The sequence below is a fragment of the Gopherus flavomarginatus genome, chromosome 10 (genome assembly GCF_025201925.1).
Source record: "Gopherus flavomarginatus isolate rGopFla2 chromosome 10, rGopFla2.mat.asm, whole genome shotgun sequence".
Taxonomy (NCBI): domain Eukaryota; kingdom Metazoa; phylum Chordata; order Testudines; family Testudinidae; genus Gopherus; species Gopherus flavomarginatus.
This window is the reverse complement of record NC_066626.1, coordinates 48074630-48095323: the sequence shown is the minus strand read 5'-3', so window position 1 is coordinate 48095323 and position 20694 is coordinate 48074630. Positions and strand designations below refer to the sequence as shown.

The 20694-nt window shown below is 39.3% G+C and overlaps 1 protein-coding gene across 6 annotated transcripts in view; it reads right to left on the bottom strand.

The window, feature by feature from the left end:
* KCNH7 (potassium voltage-gated channel subfamily H member 7) overlaps positions 1-20306 on the bottom strand; it is a 326344-nt gene extending 306038 nt beyond the window's left edge. For all 6 annotated transcript variants that reach the window (XM_050917200.1, XM_050917201.1, XM_050917202.1 and 3 more), the window contains exons 1-2: positions 19849-20306; positions 17229-17459 (exon numbers count right to left, since the gene is read on the bottom strand). In XM_050917200.1, the coding sequence (XP_050773157.1) occupies positions 17229-17459; positions 19849-19924 (307 nt within the window). In that variant the 5' untranslated portion in view covers positions 19925-20306. The remainder of the gene's footprint in view (positions 1-17228; positions 17460-19848) is intronic.
* Between the last annotated feature and the right edge of the window lie 388 nt (positions 20307-20694).

Genomic DNA, 20694 nt, shown 5'->3' with positions numbered 1-20694 from the left:
TTTGGTTGATAAAGGTAATAGTGCTGTTGTAATATACTTAGAATTCTGTAAAAATTAGAGTGATATAAAAACTGGCTAACTGATAGGTCTCAACCTGTAACTGTAAAGAGGGAATTGGGTGTGTTTCCAGGGGATTCTGTAGGGATTGGTTCTTGGCCCTATGCAACTTAACATTTTATTTCTGACCTGGAAGAAAACATAAAATCATCACTGATAAAGTTTGCTGATGACAACACTTTGGGAGGAGTGGTAAATATTGAGGAGGACAGGTCATTGATACCCAGATATGATCCAGATCACTCTGTAAACTGGTCACAAGCAAAAATATATATGCTTTCATATGGATAAATGTAAGCATCTAGGAACAAAGAATGTAGGCCATGCTTACAGAATGGGCATCTCTATCCTGGGAAGAAGTAACTCTGAAAAAAAAATTGTGAGTCATAGTAGATATCTGCTGAACATAAACTCTTAGTGCAACCTTGTGGCCAAAACAGTTAATGTGATCATCAGATGCATGAACAGGGGAATCTCAAGTAGGTGTAGAGAGGTTATTTTACCTCTGTACTTTGCACTGGTCTGACCACTGCTGGAATATGGTTCCAGTTCTAGTGTCCACAATTCAAGAAGAATGTGGAAAAATTGGACAGGGGTCAGAGAAGAGCCACAAGAATGATTAAAAGATTGGAAAACATGCCTTATGGTGATAGACTCAAGGAGCTCAGTCTATGTAGCTTAACAAAGAGAAGGTTAAGGGGTGACTTGATTAGTCTATAAGTACCTACATGGTGAACAAATATTTGATAACGAGTCCTTTACTAGCAGAGAAAGTGGTTGGAAGCAGAAGCTTGGCGACATCAGACTGGAAATAAAACATCCATCTTTAACAATGAAGATAATCAACAATTGGAACAATTTACCAAGAGTCGTGGTGAATTCTTCATCTTTGGCAACTTTTAAATCAAGAGTGGATATTTTTTCTAAAATATATATTCCAGGAATTATTTTGGGTCAATTTTCTGGCCTGAGGTCAGGCCAGATGATCACAATGGTACCTTCTGGCCTTGAAATCTGTGAATATGAGTGCCAGCATTCCAGGGAAACAGTTACTTCAGAGAACACCAACAAATGCCACTGCCACATTGGCCAGGGCTGTGGTCAGCAGCGAAGGACTTCAGTGGCCAAGTAAGTTTTACATATGATTCAGTTTTCTCAGTTTAACACCTAAACTAGGCCTTATAGTATATCCAGTGAGAGACTGAAGTGTTGATTAAAGTGATTAAAATTGAAACATAGTGCTTTAACTTGGGTCTTGTCAACTCTTTTCCCCCCACCCCCCAAAATAAAATACTTTGCTGAGGAATAACTTTTGAGACCTGGTCTCTGTATGGAGAGGATGCAGTGTGGTTAAATTTAAAATTGTTGTGAAGTCTGTTAGTGCTACACTTGATAATGCTTATCTGAACTATTTTAGTCACATCATGTTTTCTCTTACATGAGTTTTCAATCTGTTATAACTCTTAATATACTGCATATCTAAGAAACAGTGCCTCAGTGTTCGTTTAAAGGGCAGCCATTTTAGTTTGGTTGCAAAAAACAAACTTTTGTAAAGCCAAAGACCGATTAAAATATTTCCATGGTTTTCAAATCCCAGTAAACGCTGTCTGGTTTTAACAAATACATTTTCTCCTGTAGTGCCTGCAACTCCAGACTGCAGCATTGAAAACCTGAGGTGTCAAAAGTGAAACTGACTTAATTGCTTTTATTGTGTATTTTGCATTTCTCTGAGCTTGGACAAAGAGCATACATAATAGAAATTAAACAGATTTTTTTAAATTGTTATATTATTCTGAGGTTGTGTTACTGATGTAGGCAAGGAAATATGTCATATTAAAAATCAGGTATTGTAGAGTTCCTATAGAAAATTCAGTGTCAAGCGCAAAGCATGAAAGAACCATCCTAAACTAATAAGCCAGTGTTTGCAGTTAAATATTAATTGGCAACACTACAATAGCAATTTTGTTACAGTCCAGGAGACAAATAATAACAAACCAATACATATACTCTTTAGCAACCTTTTAAAAACAGAAAACGAACTTGGCTTACTACACTTTCAAATAAGCCAAGCCACACTCCATATTTTCACTGTGTTGTGGCCACAGAAGACATTACCATGCAGCAATTTGGTGTGCTGTAGATTTACACCCTGACTCGCTGTGCAGTAACTTGCCTGGCAGACAAGCCTTAATTAAAAATAAAATCAAACAAATAAATACTTTCCAAATACTGCAGTGTAAACTTCTAGATTTGTGCCTAGCGTGTCATCAAGTGAACTGAATTTCAGAAGTAGCTGACTTGCCACCAGTTTTGGAAAGTTCAAATGCTGCTAGATCATCCCAGCTGCTCTTACTTGACATGATGGGAACAGGGTGAGAAGCCACATCTCTTAGAAAATCAGTGAGCAGATTGTGTAGTATAACAACAAACTGGGGTGATTAAAAATAAAATTAAGCAAGAAACTAACAGACTTTAGTTTAATTTAAAGTGTCAAATATGTAAAGAATGAGGGGCCAAAGCTTTTAATAATATGAAAATATCTTTAAAGTCCTTTGAATCGGTGGAAATATACTTAATGAAGTTTATGGACCCCCTTCATACAGCTAAGGAACTTATCAGTGCTAATGCTCATTAAATATGCTTGAATAGTCACTTGACATTTATTTAATAGCCATTGTCTAAATAAATATAAAAGACTGAACATAAGGAATAATGTCCCCTAACTGCACATAATAAGGCTGTCATCCCACTGAATTTGGATGACATTTTAAATTGTGAGTGTCTGGTTTGAGTAGTGGCTCTTTTTTAATATCACCCGACCCACAGATGGAGTTGCAGCCCTAAATTATAAATATTCTGGGAATGTGTTACTTAATCTTCCTTTCCAACTGCATTGCAATGCTGTGGGGCTACAGGAATCCACAGGTGGGGCTGCTAAAGCATCATGATGTTATTATGTATGTCTTGCTCTTTGCATGTGCTGAGTAGCCATAACACTGTTGTAACCTACTAAAAGTACACACTGCAATTTCATTTTAATACTGAAGAGCTTGTTGTATTTGTCCTCTGACCTTATACTATTGATCATGAGATGGTGCTGGCTAGCAACAATGAGTGGGTATAAATGATGCTCCCTTTGGCAAGTGAGATCTAGAGGGATTTCTCATGTGGGGTTCTCTAAGGTTCCATCTTGTCTCCTTTCTATCCCTCTGTCTCAATGTATTATACGTGGCCATTAGTAAGGAGTCAGGCTATAGTGTCTTCATATCCTGGCAGCAGCTAGATCTATGGGCCTGATCCAACGCTCATTGAAATGAACAGAAAGAGTCTCATTGATTTTATCGGGGGGAAGAATGGGGGGCAGAAGAGGCATGTTGAGGATGCTGCTGCTTCATGTAGTACTGCACAGATTCAGGTGGCAATGGGGATGATAGAGCAGACCCAGGAGGCTGCCTAACTTAGACTGGCCACCAAGGCTGTCTAAATTATACTGGAAGTCCTGGAGCACATCAATATTAGGAGGGCACAAGGTTGGCTTAAAGCCACCTTAGCCTTAAGCTCACCTGTGGTGTCTCTCAGACCCATACTGGTCAGTTTATAAATAAACAAAAATTGCTAAGCTGGGCACAGCAGGATGGCAAAGAACCTCCCTGCCCCATGGGGTACTTCAGTGAGGATTGTGTTGCAGATGTCGGTCTCACCCAAAGCACCACGGTATTTGTGGTGTGAGTGTACCATGCTCGAGCCACTAGGCTGGTACAGCCTGCTCCCCTAGGCACATCCAGCTCGTTCTACTGGCCAGGTCAGGGTGTGAACATAGAGGGAAAATTGCTTTCAGGGTTGTTTAGTTGCTAAGTGCACTAGGAAAGAACAATCCCTGCACTCCCATGAGTGCAATGTCTGTGCTTCTCCCTGGCCTTTGTGTGGGGAATAGGACAGGTTGCAGGAGGGGCTTGGGGACAGCTCCCATGTAAGAACCCAAAGACTGTGCAGCTTAACTAGGTTTCAAAGCTACTAAATTCCCTCCTCCTTTCTTAAGAAGAAGTCCTGCCCTTTGCAAGGATTTGCTTCTTACAGACCAGATCCTGATGTGTGCCAAGTGCGCTCAGCTCTGGCATCTGGAGGTGCACAGCTCTTGTGCAGAGGCATTAAGTACTCTGATAGACAGACTGCATTATCTGCATGGTTTGGGGAGGAGGGACAGCAAGTAAGTGCCTGCGGACTAGAGCAGCAGCAACCCTAAGAAGATACAACAGCAGGGCACCTCAAGAGAGTAACATGAGAAGGGGTTATGCCTCTGGTAAAGATCAGAGGGACAGAGGAAGTGAGCAATAGGAGATGGTGACGGGGCGGGAGAGTAGAAGTAAATAAGCACCTCTGTGTGTGTGTGTGTGTGTGTGTGTGTGTGTGTGTGTGTATACTTACAAACAAAGAAATTAAAGACATGACAGCAGAAGAGAAATAGAGAACAAAGATTTTCATTTCTCCCTGTACCCTAGATAAGGAAACCTTGGCAGTGAACTTTTTCTACTGAGACAGGAAAGTGTTTCGGCAGGGTTATCTTACTCCAGACACTCTGATTGTTAAGAGAATTCCACATGGTGTGAAGAATATTTCTTTCTTGGAAGATCTGTTTTCAGTACATCTTCAGCAGTGTAGATAGGGTGATGAATAATGGATACCAGGGACACTATAATTGTATGTCAGCAGCAATTGTGTTTATCTCCAAATATGAGGAGACAATTGATTAGCTGCCTGAGATTTACAAGAAAATACACATCACAGTTAGCTTTACTATGCACCGAGCCACCCAACTTATTATTCTAATCCTTCTGTTTTAGGGATACAGAATAGGAAGACTCTTTTCCCCTTGACACATGCATAGATTTGGATAAGAAACTGCCAAAGAAAAACCAGTATGCTGCAAGAAGAGAGGTCCAAAACCCGAAATCTTTAGTTACCCACAGAAAAAGCAGCAGGTAGTAGTATTGCCATTGCTGCTGTCTTTAAACATCCAGCAGGGTGCATGTTGTCTGAGCTAGAGGAAACTTCATTCAGTGTCAAAGGGCAGGTTAGTCTGCATAGCCATTCCATCCTTGGCCTTCAGTGGAGATGCTAATAAGTAGACGAGTTAGTCTCTAGCACAAGCAGCACTATATGTCTGCAACTGAAACCATCATCTCATTTAATGGAAGCCATAGAATAGCCACATAGTTGGATAGTTGTAATGATGTTTCAGAATGGTCCATTTGCAACATGAGAAATGTGGTTGAAATCTCAACCAGCTTTCATGTATAAAACCATAAGATTCCACAAGGCACAAGCGTATATGTACAGGTCATATGAAATCTTATGTATATTATACATGAAAGCTGGTTGAGATTTCAAACACATCAAACCTTGTTGATGGAAATGGATCATAGACTCATAGACTCATAGGTCAGAAGGGACCAATCTGATCATCTAGTCTGACCTCCTGCACAAGGCAGGCCACAGAACCCCACCCATCCAATTTTGTACAACCCCTATCCCAGGACCGAGTTATTGAAATCCTCAAAAATGGTTTGAAGACCTCAAGCTGCAGAGACACCACCAGCAAGCGACCCGTGCCCCACGCTGCAGGGGAAGGCGAAAAACCTCCAGGGCACCTGCCAATCCGCCCTGGAGGAAAATTCCTTCCCGACCCCAAATATGGCGATCAGCTAAACCCTGAGCATGTGGGCAAGAGTCACCAGCCAGCACCCAAGAAGGAGTTCTCCGCAGCAACTCAGTACCCATCGCATGCAACATCACCCCGCAGACCATTGAGCAGACCTGTCTGGTGGTAATTCAAGATCAATTGCCCAAATTAACGACCCTATCATAACATCCCCTCCATATACTTATCAAGCTTTGTCTTAAAGCCAGGAAAGTCTTTTGCCCCTACTACTTCCCTCGGAAGGCTATTCCAGAACTTCACTCCCCTAATGGTCAGAAACCTTCGTCTAATTTCAAGTCTAAACTTCCTAATATCCAGTTTATACCCATTCGTCCTCGTGGCTACATTAGTACTAAACTTAAATAATTCCTCTCCCTCCCTAACGTTAACCCCCTTGATATATTTATATAGGGCGAGCATATCCCCCCTCAGCCTTCTTTTGGCCAGGCTAAACAAGCCAAGCTCTTTGAGTCTCCTTTCATAAGGCAGTTTTTCCATTCCTCGGATCGTCCTCGTAGCCCGTCTCTGAACCCGTTCCAGTTTGAATTCATCCTTCTTGAACATGGGACACCAGAACTGCACACAGTATTCCAGATGGGGTCTCACCAACGCCGTATACAACGGTACTAACACCTCCTTATCCTTGCAGGAAATACCCCGCCTGATGCATCCCAAAATCGCATTTGCTTTTTTAACAGCCGTATCACATTGGCGACTCATAGTCATCCTGCTATCAACCAGTATCCCAAGGTCCTTCTCTTCCTCCGTCGCTTCCAACTGATGCGCCCCCAACGTATATCCAAAATTCTTATTATTAATTCCTAAATGCATGACCTTGCACTTTTCACTATTGTATTTCATCCTATTTCTATTACTCCAGTTTACAAGGTGGTTCAGATCTTCTTGAATAGTATCCCTGTCCTTCTCCGTGTTAGCAATACCCCCCAGCTTCGTGTCATCCGCGAACTTTATTAGCACATTCCCGCTCTTTGTGCCAAGGTCAGTAATAAAAAGGTTAAATAAGATCGGTCCCAAAACCGATCCTTGAGGGACTCCACTGGTGACCTCCTTCCAATCCGACAGTTCACCTTTCAATATGACCCTCTGGAGTCTCCCCTTTAACCAGTTCCTTATCCACCTTACATCATTCCATGTCTAGTTGGCTCTAGACATTTTGCCGCCCCAAACATGGCGGCATGCTGCGGGGGGGCACTCCACCGAAGCCATACGGAACCAGTGGACCCTCCACAGGCATGCCTGCGCGAGGTCCACCGGAGCCGCCTGCTGCCCTCCCGGCGACCGGCAGAGCGCCCCCCGCGGCATGCCGCCCCAAGCATGTGCTTGGCGTGCTGGGGTCTGGAGCTGCCCCTGGTGGTTAGTATTGACCACACTTAATTACTTCTATACACGTGCACACTCACACATACCATGTGAAATCTTTAACTATATTTTGAAATGACTTACAAAATTCCAGCAAGAAAAATTCAGTACAATAATACTGAATTCCAATTAGTGTAATTAAAAATGTCAGCGAATGCCCATAGTTGTAATGCTAACTTAAAAAGGCAATTGGCCTATCTGTGCATCTGCAAACACACAGATAAAACATAAATGCATGAGGCTACAAAAGACAAGTGTATCACTTTTACAAGGGAACTTTGCTGTAGAAGAGTGACATATATTAGGTAGAGCCTGTCCCATGCTTGCAAGAAGGCTGCATTAATCAAAGGTAAATTGACCGCTACTTATATGCAGATTCTCACTTGAACCAGGAAACTAAGTTTTGTGAGGCTCTATCAATATGTCAATTCTTAGAAAGAGTGATGTATAAATGAAGGAAGAGATCTGAGATGGAAAAAAATTTACAGTGTGGGACTATCCTACCAGAACATTATTTGTCAGTCTATCAGAACTAGAGATGAGACAGCCCAGGCAGAAAGAATATATCCCCTCTGGCAGAGGGGTCTGTTTATCCACTGCTGAGTGTACATGACTCCCATTAACATTCAGAATTCTAGTGAAACACAGTGTGGTAAGAGGAGTCTGTGCTATACAAATTTGTTAAAGGAGCAACATACTAGTGTTTCAGAACTTCATTTATTCTTTATGGTCTTTTTCCATCTATCAGGAGAAAATAAACCTTCTTGCAAATTAAGAGGCACATTCAAAATCAGCTGAAGGCAAATAATACACAACAAAACAAAACTGTTTGTTTAAAAAAATAATGTAGTGTAAGACTGAGTCACAGCTACTGTATGTCTGATTCATGGCTCTCTTTAGATAGCAGCAGTATAACCTTTAAAATAATTTGCAAATCAAAAGTTTGCAAATGACAACAGTATTTTGTTTCTCTTTGAAAAGAGCCGAGAATGCATACAGTGTGAGTCAGGTAGCTACAGCTTTCTTCTTGTATGTTTTCACCAGAAATACTTGTGTTGTTTAATTGGGGATCCTAGTCTCCATTTGGAATTCTGAAAGCATAAAGACTGGGTCCTCCAGTGCAGCCGTATCAGTATGGGATAAACAAGGGGAAGAGATGAAGGTAGCTTAATTCACTTTTGGATTGCCATTGATCCTGTGATTGGCCAAGGACCAGTTTGGCCCCCAGTATAATTTTGAGCAGCCTTGGAGTGTATTAAATTAGTTTCAACTGCCTCTAGACCTACCGGGCCATTCTGACAGCAGAGGATCACCAGAGTGTAGAGATGCCCTCGATAAATGCCATTTCTCCTGGAAATATTCTCTTCACCAGAGGTTAGAAATGGGAGCAGTATACAACTGCACCAATCAGGATTCCTCCTCCTCGTAGGGAATCTCCAGGTAGCTGGTTAAGCCAGCTTTATGGCCCCACTGAAGCACCAAGAATCTGGCCCTAAATTCCTAAATGTTGGATTTAAAATAATTCCTATTTTGCTCTATGGCAAATTGCTTTTTTGCAAAAGTTAGTAGCACCTGACTATCTTGTTGTTATATTCCGGTTCTGCTCATCATTCCTAGGACTCACTCATTCTCAGCAAGTAGCTTTAGTTTGGAGAGATATAAAACACACACAGTGCTGTTGTTCCTCCATGGGAGGATTGCAGAACATTGTGGATATGTGGCCCAAGGAAAGGAGGAAGAGGAGGAAGGCAGGTAACAGCGCAGGAATGCTGCAGAGGATGCCAGCTTGAAACTATAAACTCACAGTGTGTTTCAAAGTTATCAATCGGAGACTTATTGCTTTAATCATTGAAATCAATATGTGTCCATATAAGTCATTGTTAGACTCAAAGTTTCTTATGATTGGATGAAGATGAAAGTTTGTTAGAGAAGACCTTGGAAATTATAGTATATCTAGATTCATTTATAGTCTGTGTGCACTGGGACAGTGGAATTTTGGCAGTTTCACAAATAGATGACTCAAAGAACCTCCTAGATCTCAGGAGAGTGAAATAACTTTTCTATATCTATAGTTGGGGCTCATATTCCATCTGAAGTCTGTTTTCAAATCTAGATCTTATTGTCAATATCATATGCTTATCTTTCCAACCAAAATAACGCTCTTAGCTGAATCCCGAGATATTTCTACTTAGACCTAGTACTGCAGTTGAGGTACTGATAGTCCTTAATCAAAAGAAAATAGCATCCAGGATCACTAAATTGGTGATAAGCCTTCTAAATGGTCACACCTGCCTCTCTCAATGTATGAGAACTATATATTGTCCAAGCAATGTTTAGGTTTCAGCTGCCTGAACTAAGAAGGTCCCAAAGATCTCCCCAGTACAGGAGGAACCTTGGGTTATATTAGAGCAGATACCCTACTTGCCTGTCCCTGTTGCCATAGGCAACAAGTACAACTTAAAGCAAGCCAGAGGATGGACTTGGGAATGGACCAGCACAGACTGGCCCAGGAATGGGGTAGTGGAAAGGTGGCTTAAGGCCATCTCTTCATACACCTTCCTGAATTGTGTTCAGCACCCCTGAGCCAGAGCTCAGGATCTGGTCTATATACATCAATTTTATACATCTTAGATATCAAGCTGACATCTCTCCTGAATAGAGTAGCACACTGTACAACCAGTGTACATGAATTTCCACATCCTGCTAGGTCCTGCAACTTTTGTTGCATAGAGCTCTGTGTTAAATTGATTCATATCATATTTTATAGTCTGAAAACATTGACAGACACTTAGAATTGCAAAAGGATAAAATTTCCTTACTTATGTTACTATTATTAAAAATGTCATAGACCCCGGGGCTCTTTCTATCTGTGAGTCCTAAGCCACCTTTACAAGAAAAGAGACAAAAAAGAACTATAACAATAGTTTACTGCAAATACGATGAAAATAGGATTTGTGCAATACTGTATTTCATATTCTTCTGCAAAGAGAAAAAAGTTGCTTTCTGGTAGAATAGCCACAAACATGCAAAATACTAATGAGATTATCCTGTGGGGGGGGGGGTTTCAGAGAGGAAGGAGCAGGGTAGGTTGGCACAAATGACTTTTGAAAGGAGGAAATTTGCAGAGATACTGCATTAGGTGGCTCATGGGAATGAGCTAATAACTTCATAATCACGGGTTATCTTAACACCACTGTATCATGGAAGGACTTATTACAGTAATTCTGTCATTTATTGGGAATCATTGCACTGTTATGTGTGTCATTTAAAAATCCCGCCCACTACTTGCACAATGGTTGAAATTCCCTTCTCCAGCTCAAAATCTGAATAACTGGGCTACCTACGGAGCACTAAGCAAAGGTTGGATGGGAAAAAATACAACTCTCTGCACATAATGTGTGTAGGCAGTGGGGCTGCAGTGTGTGTATAACTCCTGTCTCACCACTCATGGAGCCTCTAGGCTAAAACAGCAACCTCTGATTCTCTGTACCTGCATCAAGGAAGGTTTAGGCTACTGGATCAATAGAAGTTGCAGAACGCAGGGGCCTCTCCCCAGTCTACTGCTCAAACCTCTTCTATGAACCATCTCGATCAAGGGTAGTGCAGTTTCTCAATCCAGAGTGTACTGGGATGAAGAAGTCTCCTCTGTGACCACCCTGCCTGTAGTTCCCCTATTTATACCCGAGTGGCTCTAAACTGGTAGAGAGGATCTTGCATCAACCATTAGCATCACAAGTGGATTGACCCACTGAGAAAACAATTGCTACTGGCTGTGCTCTTCTCTATATCCAAAAATACCCATCAGGTCCTGAGTTCTGATAGAAAGACTAACCTTGAAGATACAGTAATTTAATTTTTTGTTCCCTTTTCTCCCTCATTTAGACATCCAGTTAGCAGGAATACATGGAAAGAAGAGAGAAACTTATCTCCCACAAAAAATCCTTATAATAAACTCAATTTAACTAAAACTATTTAAAACAACTTGATGATTCAGGGGAGTAGAAATGATATTTACCATCTCTAAATAACTAGTTTGACCCCAGAACAGCTCAGAATGACTGCAAGTTTTTTATCTCCTAATCATTCTGTGCCCTGTGATTTCAGTCCCGTTCCTAGTGAACTAGTATAAACAGCCCAAAAAATCAGTCAAAGCACAGAGGAGGAGAAGAAGGTTAAAAAAAAAAAGAGGGAACCCAGCCCCCCATCCTAACTACTATCAGCAAGGGTGCCAAAAAATGAATGTGAATGGATACTGAGCTACAACTGGTCCTTCTAGCTCAAGGCTCTGGGATGTGGAGATAGTTATGGGACACAGTCATAGTGAAGTGGGGGTAGGCCAAAGTTTGAAGTACAAACGGTTGTGCTTTATCTGTTCTGTGGAGAAAGGCTGCTCATATCCATTGCTTTCAACCCAGAACACTGCATGATATCCTAATGTGAACATACTTATAAGTAGCTTTTAGAATGTTTTGAGAAACTCACAGTTACAGAAGGATTTTCTTGTTGTTTTTCTAGGAGAGCTGGAGGAGGGGTGATAGCATAAGACTTCCTTTATCCAACTGCAGCCATATGATGTTGCCTATTTTACTAAGAACACCTACAGTGTCATGTTAGCATATTTCCACTTTCTCTTCCCTTTTTTGTCAGTTCTGAATTCTGCAGTCGGATCCCTTCTGGTATATCCTGGCATCAATGCCAACTCCCACTGACTACACTGAGGCCCATGCAAGTGTAAGGGTCTGCACTCATGGGCCTATTCTGCCTACCTTGTTTAAAATTACTGATTAATTCAGGGCATATAAAAAGTGAATAGGTGATCAAATGTCTGCTGGAGCTGAAGCAGAATGCATATACCTATTATTCAGAAATGCCTTGACATTTCTGACTAGGTTCAGGACATCAATAATACTTAACTTAAATAATATTTTGGTACATTTTATTTTTTTTCTTAGTTTTGAAAAGGAGCACTTAAAAAACATAGAGGTAATTAATTTGGAACCCCTGTAAGTTTTGGAAACACAAATAGCACACTGGATAACTCAAATTAGATGAATGCTAAGTACTCCTTGTTGTTTGTAACATCAAGACAACTATCTGAAATCATGCTTCTCTCCTATCATCTTTTTAGTCATTATTACATCCTTCATTGGCACTTTCTATCCATTAAATATCTGCATCTATGTACAGCAGTTAAAGAACTCCTGTACTTCATACCAATAAGCAGACTTTTTAGGCTATATTTTTAGTTATATCCTACTGTTGTCTGCAGAACACATGCCAAAATAGTATGCAGTGACAATATACTTTGATTAACATATGTCCATCCTCAATCTCTGTATAATTTATAGTTTTTATGTCAAAAACTTTACAGCTTTATAATTTCAAGTAATATTTTACTGCTGTCAAGGATGCTTTATGTAATAATGACTTAAACTGTAAAATGGAGTCCTCAAAGGAAAAGCTGTCAAACACTTCCACTGCAAATAACTTTATTAAAACAAAAATTTATACTCTGGATAAACAATGTCTTACCTTCCAATGTATCTGATACAGATCGTATATTCTAGATAACCAGTTGGGGAGATGAAGTTTTAAGCAGTAAGAAACATACTGTACTAGATTGCTGTGAATTCAGAATATGATTTATTAATTTAAACAACTGCTAATGCCTCACAGGCAACTTTGAAAAACATTCTGTTTGGAAACGATGCTGCTTGTGATTTTTTTTCCTGCATTTATCTACCCGAGTTTTTTATTAATGAGGATATTTGCATTAAAATGGAATTTAGGGATTAATCTCACAGCCTTATTCCTATGAGTAGTTCCCGTGACTTGTGGGACTACTCATGTAAGTAAGAGATACATGTCTGGGCTCTTAGTTTTTATGAGTCCATCTCCTCCTCTAATCATTCCCTAAAAAATTGTAATCCTTTTGGTGACCTCATAATTGTCTCTTTTGGAACAGACAACATGAGTGAACTACTGTATATATTTTATTGGACCAACTTCTGTTGATGAAAGAAAAAAGCTTTCAAGCTATGCAGAGCTCTTCTTCAGGTTCTTTTGGAACAAAAGATTAGGACTTAAGCAACAACGATAGTATTATGCAAAGGCTATTATTAACAAAGAACGAGGAAAGGGAAATAAAAGAAAATATATGCTATATTAGCAGAATTATTTCTGATAAAAATACCTTTCAGATTTCTATGACATGCAAGCAGGATGATTAGCAGTAAATTTTCAAAACCTTTTAAATTTTGGGTAAACTGGGGTAAATCCTTCTAGCTTGATTAATAAACGTCATCCCAAATTCATGCCATTAAAATTGTTATGACACACTATCATGTATATTCTCTTCCTCCATCATATATACTGTAAAGGGAAATATAAATGATGGTGATAGCCGTGTAACTGATTGATGGAACTAAATGATTGTTTAGTCTTTGTCATGCACCTTGGACCATCTCACCTACATTCTACCCATTAATCCATCATCCCAGGATTTATTTCAGTATTCAAAAATATTTGTAAATATTTGAAAAGTATTTCTAAAATCAGCCTGCTACAAAAAGAAATCCGCCCCCTCCCCAAAAAAAGCAGTTTTGCGTCATTGACAGGCTTAAAGTCCAAAATCTTGCAACTCTTCCAAGCTAGAACTGTGGCCTTCATACCAATGGAAGCTGGAGAATCATCAATATATTGTGTTTGTACAGAAGTATACTGTGTGTGGCTATGCAACATGTATATACATATATGCATTTTCTTAATTAGCGTATAGATTAAATCAAACCTTAAGCATTGAGTATTTCACTGTTACTACTCACATGAATAAGTTACATGCCTAACTGTTCACAGGATTGAGCACTTGAAAAAAATAAACCCTGCATAACACAAAATGAGCAATTCTGCACCCTACCTTGCTGCCCACTTCAGAAACTTGAAAAAGGTCCTAGTAAGCTTTCACTGACACACACACACACATATATGCTAGAAAGGATTAGATTTTTAGCAGTAATGTTAGTAATGCTAGTAAACTTTGATTTAATCATACACACATATATTTCCATCAATACTAATCATAATTTAGAGATTGGCAAAGTAAGAAAAACTGTGTTTGAGACCTTAAGGATATTTACTTTGCATATATTTGACATGTGATGTGATTATGACAATTTGTGTTTCAATGGTTATAAATCTTTAACTTTTTAAATCTCCATATCTATTGTCATTAAATAATTATCTGACCCCACCCAATAATTTCCCACAAGTGAAAAAATTTAAATTGAAAAACATGCTTAAAAATAAACATTCTATCATTCAAATTATTCTAAAAATTGAATTCTGCCAAGCTCATTTATATATAAAATAATGCATACACTTTTTATAAAAACTAAAATAGAACATTTCAGCTGCTAATAGATGCTATAATACTAATCTGAGAGTAACTACATCCAGCATAATATTGAACATGTTTTTATACTACATTTTAATTTTACAAAACACTATTGCTAGTTAGGATTTTCATAAATGTTTTCATACTTTTCTTATAGTGAGGACTTACAGATAATATAGAAAGAATGCAAAAAAGTATATATATGTAATAAATAGATTTGCCACCAGATTGTCACCAAGTTATTGAAGTAGTCTCCAAAAAATGGTCCAATCTTGGTTGTTTTTTTTCCACATCCAAAGGTTGCCCTGAAGTTGATGGGAATTGTAGATGAGCTAAGAATGCAGGATTGGGCTCCAAATGATTGTTGCAGGCTTGTAAATAGCATGGGGTCATAGACTACAATAGATTTCTATAGGGATTTCTTAAGAACTAATGGGCTGTTTTGCCTAGAAATCAATAGCTCAGTACAGCCTGGGTGCAATAGCAATCCCTTAATTCTCTGTATTTAAGTTCCAAAAGTTGGGCCCAAATGTGCAAAGGTTTATTGAAGTGTTTTAATGCTCATGGTAAATTATTTTGCCCAGTAGTAAATCTTTGAAGGATTTAGTGTTTTTAACAAATTAGAACCTATCTGTGGCTTTCTAAAGGGACTGATTCTGCAAACCCATGGCTGAGCATTAGCTATACAGACATGGTATCACCTTTAAGTTTAAAGTGACTAATCATGAAAGTATGGTTACTCTTGTGCATAACTGTTTACTGTATCTTCCCCTGAATGCTCGATAATTTAATAAATTATATGTTGCAAACTGAAAAAATATAAGTAAGATGCGGAAAAGAAAATAAACATTTGCCTTGTTTATATTTTACTCTTAATGTTCTATAATGAGTCAGGTTGCATAATATTGTAATTCAGCATTTCAGAAATGTGTAAAAAGGTATCGGATAGTTTATTAATTATTAAGTAAATACCATTTCCCTCTTTCTCATCCCGCCTCCTGATCACTTTCGCAAACTGAAGCAGGAAGAACACTTTTTTGAGTGATCATAGCCTGAGCCAGTGCTTTGCTCTGTCGGCTGTGATCTCTTCAAAGTTAGCTACGTTTTTTCACACTTCCAATGCTACTTTTATTTTATATTTCAAGTTAACATACACAGATTAAAAATTCCCATAAGACACAGAAAGCCAGAGCCTCAATGAAATCAATTGAGCAAAGCAGCTCTACCTTAGGTTAGGATCTATCTCTACCAAAATCTGAACTTCCCCAAAGTAAGGAAATGTTCTGATCCAGGGTTTGGGGTTGGGTCTAACTCTAGAGAGAATAGGAGAATCCAAAGGGTAAGAAGAAGACTTTTAAAATATCAGATGTGAGGGGATAACCTGTAAGCCATATTTTGCTCTCAATTACTTCAGGATAAATCTGGAATAATAGTATTTCCTTCATTGGTGACCCTCTGGAATAATAATAACTGAGAATAGAATTTGGCTCTATGACTTTAAAGCTTGAGAGCCTCTGTCATTGCAGTTTTGAAACCAATGCCAACAGTACTCTGGCATGTCTCCAAAACTAAATTAAGCTCAACATTTGAATATATGAGTTTCCTTTGCTTTCTCTCTTGAGTATACACAGTGAGGGACAGAACATAGTACACCATACTTAAACATTACTCAGACCTCTTTGAAGCTAGACATTCCTGTTAATAATGCTGAATAATCAGAAAAAATTCTCAAACCTAACTATAAAGAATCATAATTAGTTTTGTAGTACTCCCATATCCAGATACATCATTTTCAGAACACACGGACACATATTCCTTTAATGCTTTCAACAGTAAATATATAACAGCATAGTTGTTTTACGCTTTCTTCCATATGTCAGTCATAATACAAACGGTATTCTGTTCAGTTTGCCTTCTTCCTTGAGGGCTGGGGTGGGAAGGAGACTGAATTCCCTTCAGTTTTGATGAGACCTAAATCCTTCCTTGCTACAACAGCATCATTCTGGATTTCAGTTGTTACTTAGCATTTACAACAGCACAACTAGGAGAAGAATTTGCCTCTTCTTTTTTTACTTTTTCTCAATTATGTTTCACTTAACAAGGGCTAGATTCTGTCACCCTTAACTCAGAATGAGTAGCAGTTTATTCAGATATCCTTTTTACATCAAGATACTGCTCAAGCTGAGTCTGGGTAGCAGAGTCTAACCCTCTGGCACTTGTATGTTGATTCTACAGTCTATGATACAAAACCATCCATAGAAAGTAACCGTCTGGGCCTGAATCTCCTTTCACGTACACCAGTTTTACGCTACTGAAGTCAATAGAATTGCACTAGAGTTACTTCTGATTTATGCCAGTGAAAGGGAAAGAAGAGTCAGACCCTTTATTTTAGTACCACTGAAAGTTGTTCATTATTTTTTTGCACACTGGTCATATAATAAGTAAAATGGGGATTTTTCTTCCAATTCTAAATACACAGATATGTGTAGAAATATCAGATAAACACCAAAATTTGATTTTATAGGGACAGATCCTCAGATAGTATAAATCATTGTGTTTTACTGAAGTTCATGGAGTTACACCAGTTTACACCAGCTGAGGATTTTGCCCAGAATGTCAAAGAAATTTCTCTAAAAACCCATTTACAAGCCAACTGGTCCACTGAACACATTAAAAATCTTTAAAATAGAGAAACTTTACCATCTTTGTGATAATAAGTGACTTCCACTTTCCTCTCCTCTGAACCAAGCAGTGCCTGGGCAATTTGGGCAATGTGATGCCTTTTGGTCTCTGGCCCATGAAGGAAATCACAGGTGCAAGGTTTCTGCATGACATCTGGTCTGGAGAATCCAGTCATCTCACAAAACCCATCATTGCAGTAGATGATAGCACAGTTCTGCACTCTAGCATTAGCAATGATGAATTTTTTATCTGCAATATAAGAAAGTGATGCATTTTTTCAGTACTTTTTCAACACTCCATGAACTGTTGTCTGCAAGGACAGATGTTGAAGAACCTATTATCTATTTTTTGCATGTGATTTCTGTGATTGTAGAGAGCTTCAGTACAGCCATCATGGCCCAGAACTCTTAAAGAAACTTCAGTAAACTTGCAAAGAGTCCTGTGGCACCTTATAGACTAACAGACGTATTGGATCATGAGCTTTCATGGGTGAATACCCACTTAGTTGGATGCATGATCAATAAACATGTTATATATTAAATATGAAGATAGTTGGCTTTTAAGATAATAAAACCAGATCCAACAAGTCCTTTTGCAAAGCTCTTGTTGAATTCCAAATTTGTAATAGCTTTGTCAGTGTCTCTGAAACCCAGACTATTGGCTCAGTCCTGCAAGTCTTTACTGAGGAAAACTCCTGTGAAGAGTTAGTGGGTGTTTTATCTGCATGAGATCTTGCCAGGATCAAGCCCAAACCAAAGGTCTTGACCCTGTACTACAGAAGCCAATGGGATTTTTTCCATTGACTTGAATATGAGCAGGATCAAGCCACTAATCTGGTTTTAAGAACATAAGAATGGCCGTACTGGGTCAGACCAAAGGTCCATCTAGCCCAGTATCTGTCTACCGACAGTGGCCAATGCCAGGTGCCCCTGAGGGAGTGAAGCTAACAGGCAAGGATCAAGTGATCTCTCTCCTGCCATACATCTCCATCCTCTGATGAACAGAGGCTAGGGACACCATTCTTTACCCTTCCTGGCTAATAGCCATTTATGGACTTAGCCACCATGAATTTATCCAGTTCCCTTTTAAACATTGTTATAGTCCCATTGTTATAGTTTTCAATTAAACTCCCAAGAAAATACATGTAATATGATAATTCAGTTGCTTGTGTAGTTGTTATGAGCTAAAGTTATTATAGCAAAAGGAAATTACAAGTCACATAGTAAAAGATCATCTTGGGTCAAATTCTGGTCTCAACTACACTTGTAAAGTGATATGCTTAAGCCACACATATTTCTTGAAACTTTCACCTGAGAGAAATGTATCAAAGTTGTCTTATAGCGATTCTACTTTTTTCTGTTCACAATTGCACTATACACTGCTCTCATTTTACAAATGGATATTCAGCTTTGATACAATTGCTATATTATTACCATTTTTGCTTCTCTTGTTCACACAAACAGACCCCACAATTTTAATAGGATTTATCATGAATTATGTGAGCATTGTATGACCCTATATTAGTATTTTTAATTAAATATGTTGTTTTCTAACACATCAAAACATTTGTAGAAAAAAGTGCATTTTATACATACTTTCTCCACTGTCTTCATATTATGCTGAATTTTCACAATAATATTGTGTTAGTGATTTAAAGGATTGTATTATTCACTAGCTTTATTCACTGCAACAGTAAGTCACACAATTCAGTGGCTTGAGTCTGTAAACCCTTACTAACATAAATAGTACCATTGATTTCAATACTTATATATGTAAAACTTGTAGGATCTGGCCTTTATTTCTTACACAAGTTACAAGAATATTAAATTTGCTGTAGATACATTTAGAGAATGAACTGCAAAGTGTATAAGATAAACTTAGTTTCTTTTTGTAGTGGCCTGATATATTATAAACATGCTAAATATTTAAATTAGTGCAGGTATGTCGAATATACTGTTTCTTTGAATGCTGTTATAAAATTATTTTTAAATTTCAAGTGTTAGATGTACAGTAAATTGGAATTAAAAGAAAAATAATGAAATCTTCAATATCCTTGACAGGTAGTAAATTACTGCATTGGGAAGGATAGATAGACTAGATCAGAACATCCCTGGGGATGCATTTGAATTGATTTAATAGATACTTTAAGCTTCTATAAATTAATGATAAACAAAAACGTCACTGATAAATATGTTAAAAATGCAGTGCCAAAGACAAGCTAATGAGAGTACTTTTCCCTTAACAATTCATCTGGGTGTTATTTGTATCCTCTAAATCAAAGTCTGCCTGTTCTGATTTATGTTTTTTGGTAAAAAAAAAAAAGCTAGCAATGTTTTCCTTGGATATTGCATAAGTACTCCCACTGTCTGATATGCTGAACAGCTGGGATGTAGGTACAGTAGCTACAGCACAAAATATAATAGTCAATAATTACAACTGCCCCCTAAGAAGAGGGGGAATAGAAAACTGTAATGGACAGCAGTAATAATATCAGCAAGGCTCTTCGGGATCCCTTCCTCCCCTCCTGTTTTTCCTTTCCAACCTACAAACTTAAAACAGTCTGGAGTTGCTATGCATCTAGTCCCAAGCAGACCCAAACTATTGTATCAAAATAGAGAGAAAGAGAGAGAGAACTTACTTTGCCCTTCAAATTTTCGTATGATTGTACCCAAAAATGTATTTTGTGGTGCCACATGCCCTCTGCGAACAGGCATGTTTGTATAGATCTTCGGCTCCCTGTGCACAATGACTTCTCCAATGATCTCTCCACGGCTCCAGCCCAAAGCACCGAGCCAGCTACCCTTTGTGACAAATCATCCTCCTCTGGATCACAGCATCTCTTCCCATTAGCACCACTTCTAGGCACACGCTTTTCCTACTGGAATCAGATCCATCCCCGCTCCTTCCTCTGGGGGACCTCGGATGCTATTGTCTCTAGGCTGGGTAGGGGTGGGGTAAGCAGGGACAGGAGCAGGGGGAATCACAAGGGTGATCGATCTGTTTCTCTACCACCAAACATCGCCAATTTTCCAATGCAAATGGATGTGACCCAGCAGTTTCCCAAGCTGTAGTGATGGTTAGAGGGATGGAAGACTAATGTTGCTCTGTTACAAGAAGGAGTGACGTCCCCCTCCCCCCATTCTCCCCTCCGGTTTCACCACAGCGCGCAGCAGCTCTGATTACTCAAACGTGGTTTAGCAGGAGCCAGCCAATAAATCTCTCCAAAACTCAGCGACATCAGGCATGAGATCCACCCCGGTATCACTGCCACATGCCACATCCTCTCCCTCCCCCACAACGCAGCAGCTGCAAGGAGCCTAAGAAGCCAGGGCCTGCCAGAGGAGGAGCGGCTGGGTGGGAAAGCAGCTAGCTGCCTTCCCTGCCCTTGCGTGCGCCTCCTGGGTGTGCACAATGAGCTCCGCGCGGGGGCAGCGCGCCACATCCCTGCAGAGCCACGCCGGGTGGGAGGGTAAAGCGGGGGAGC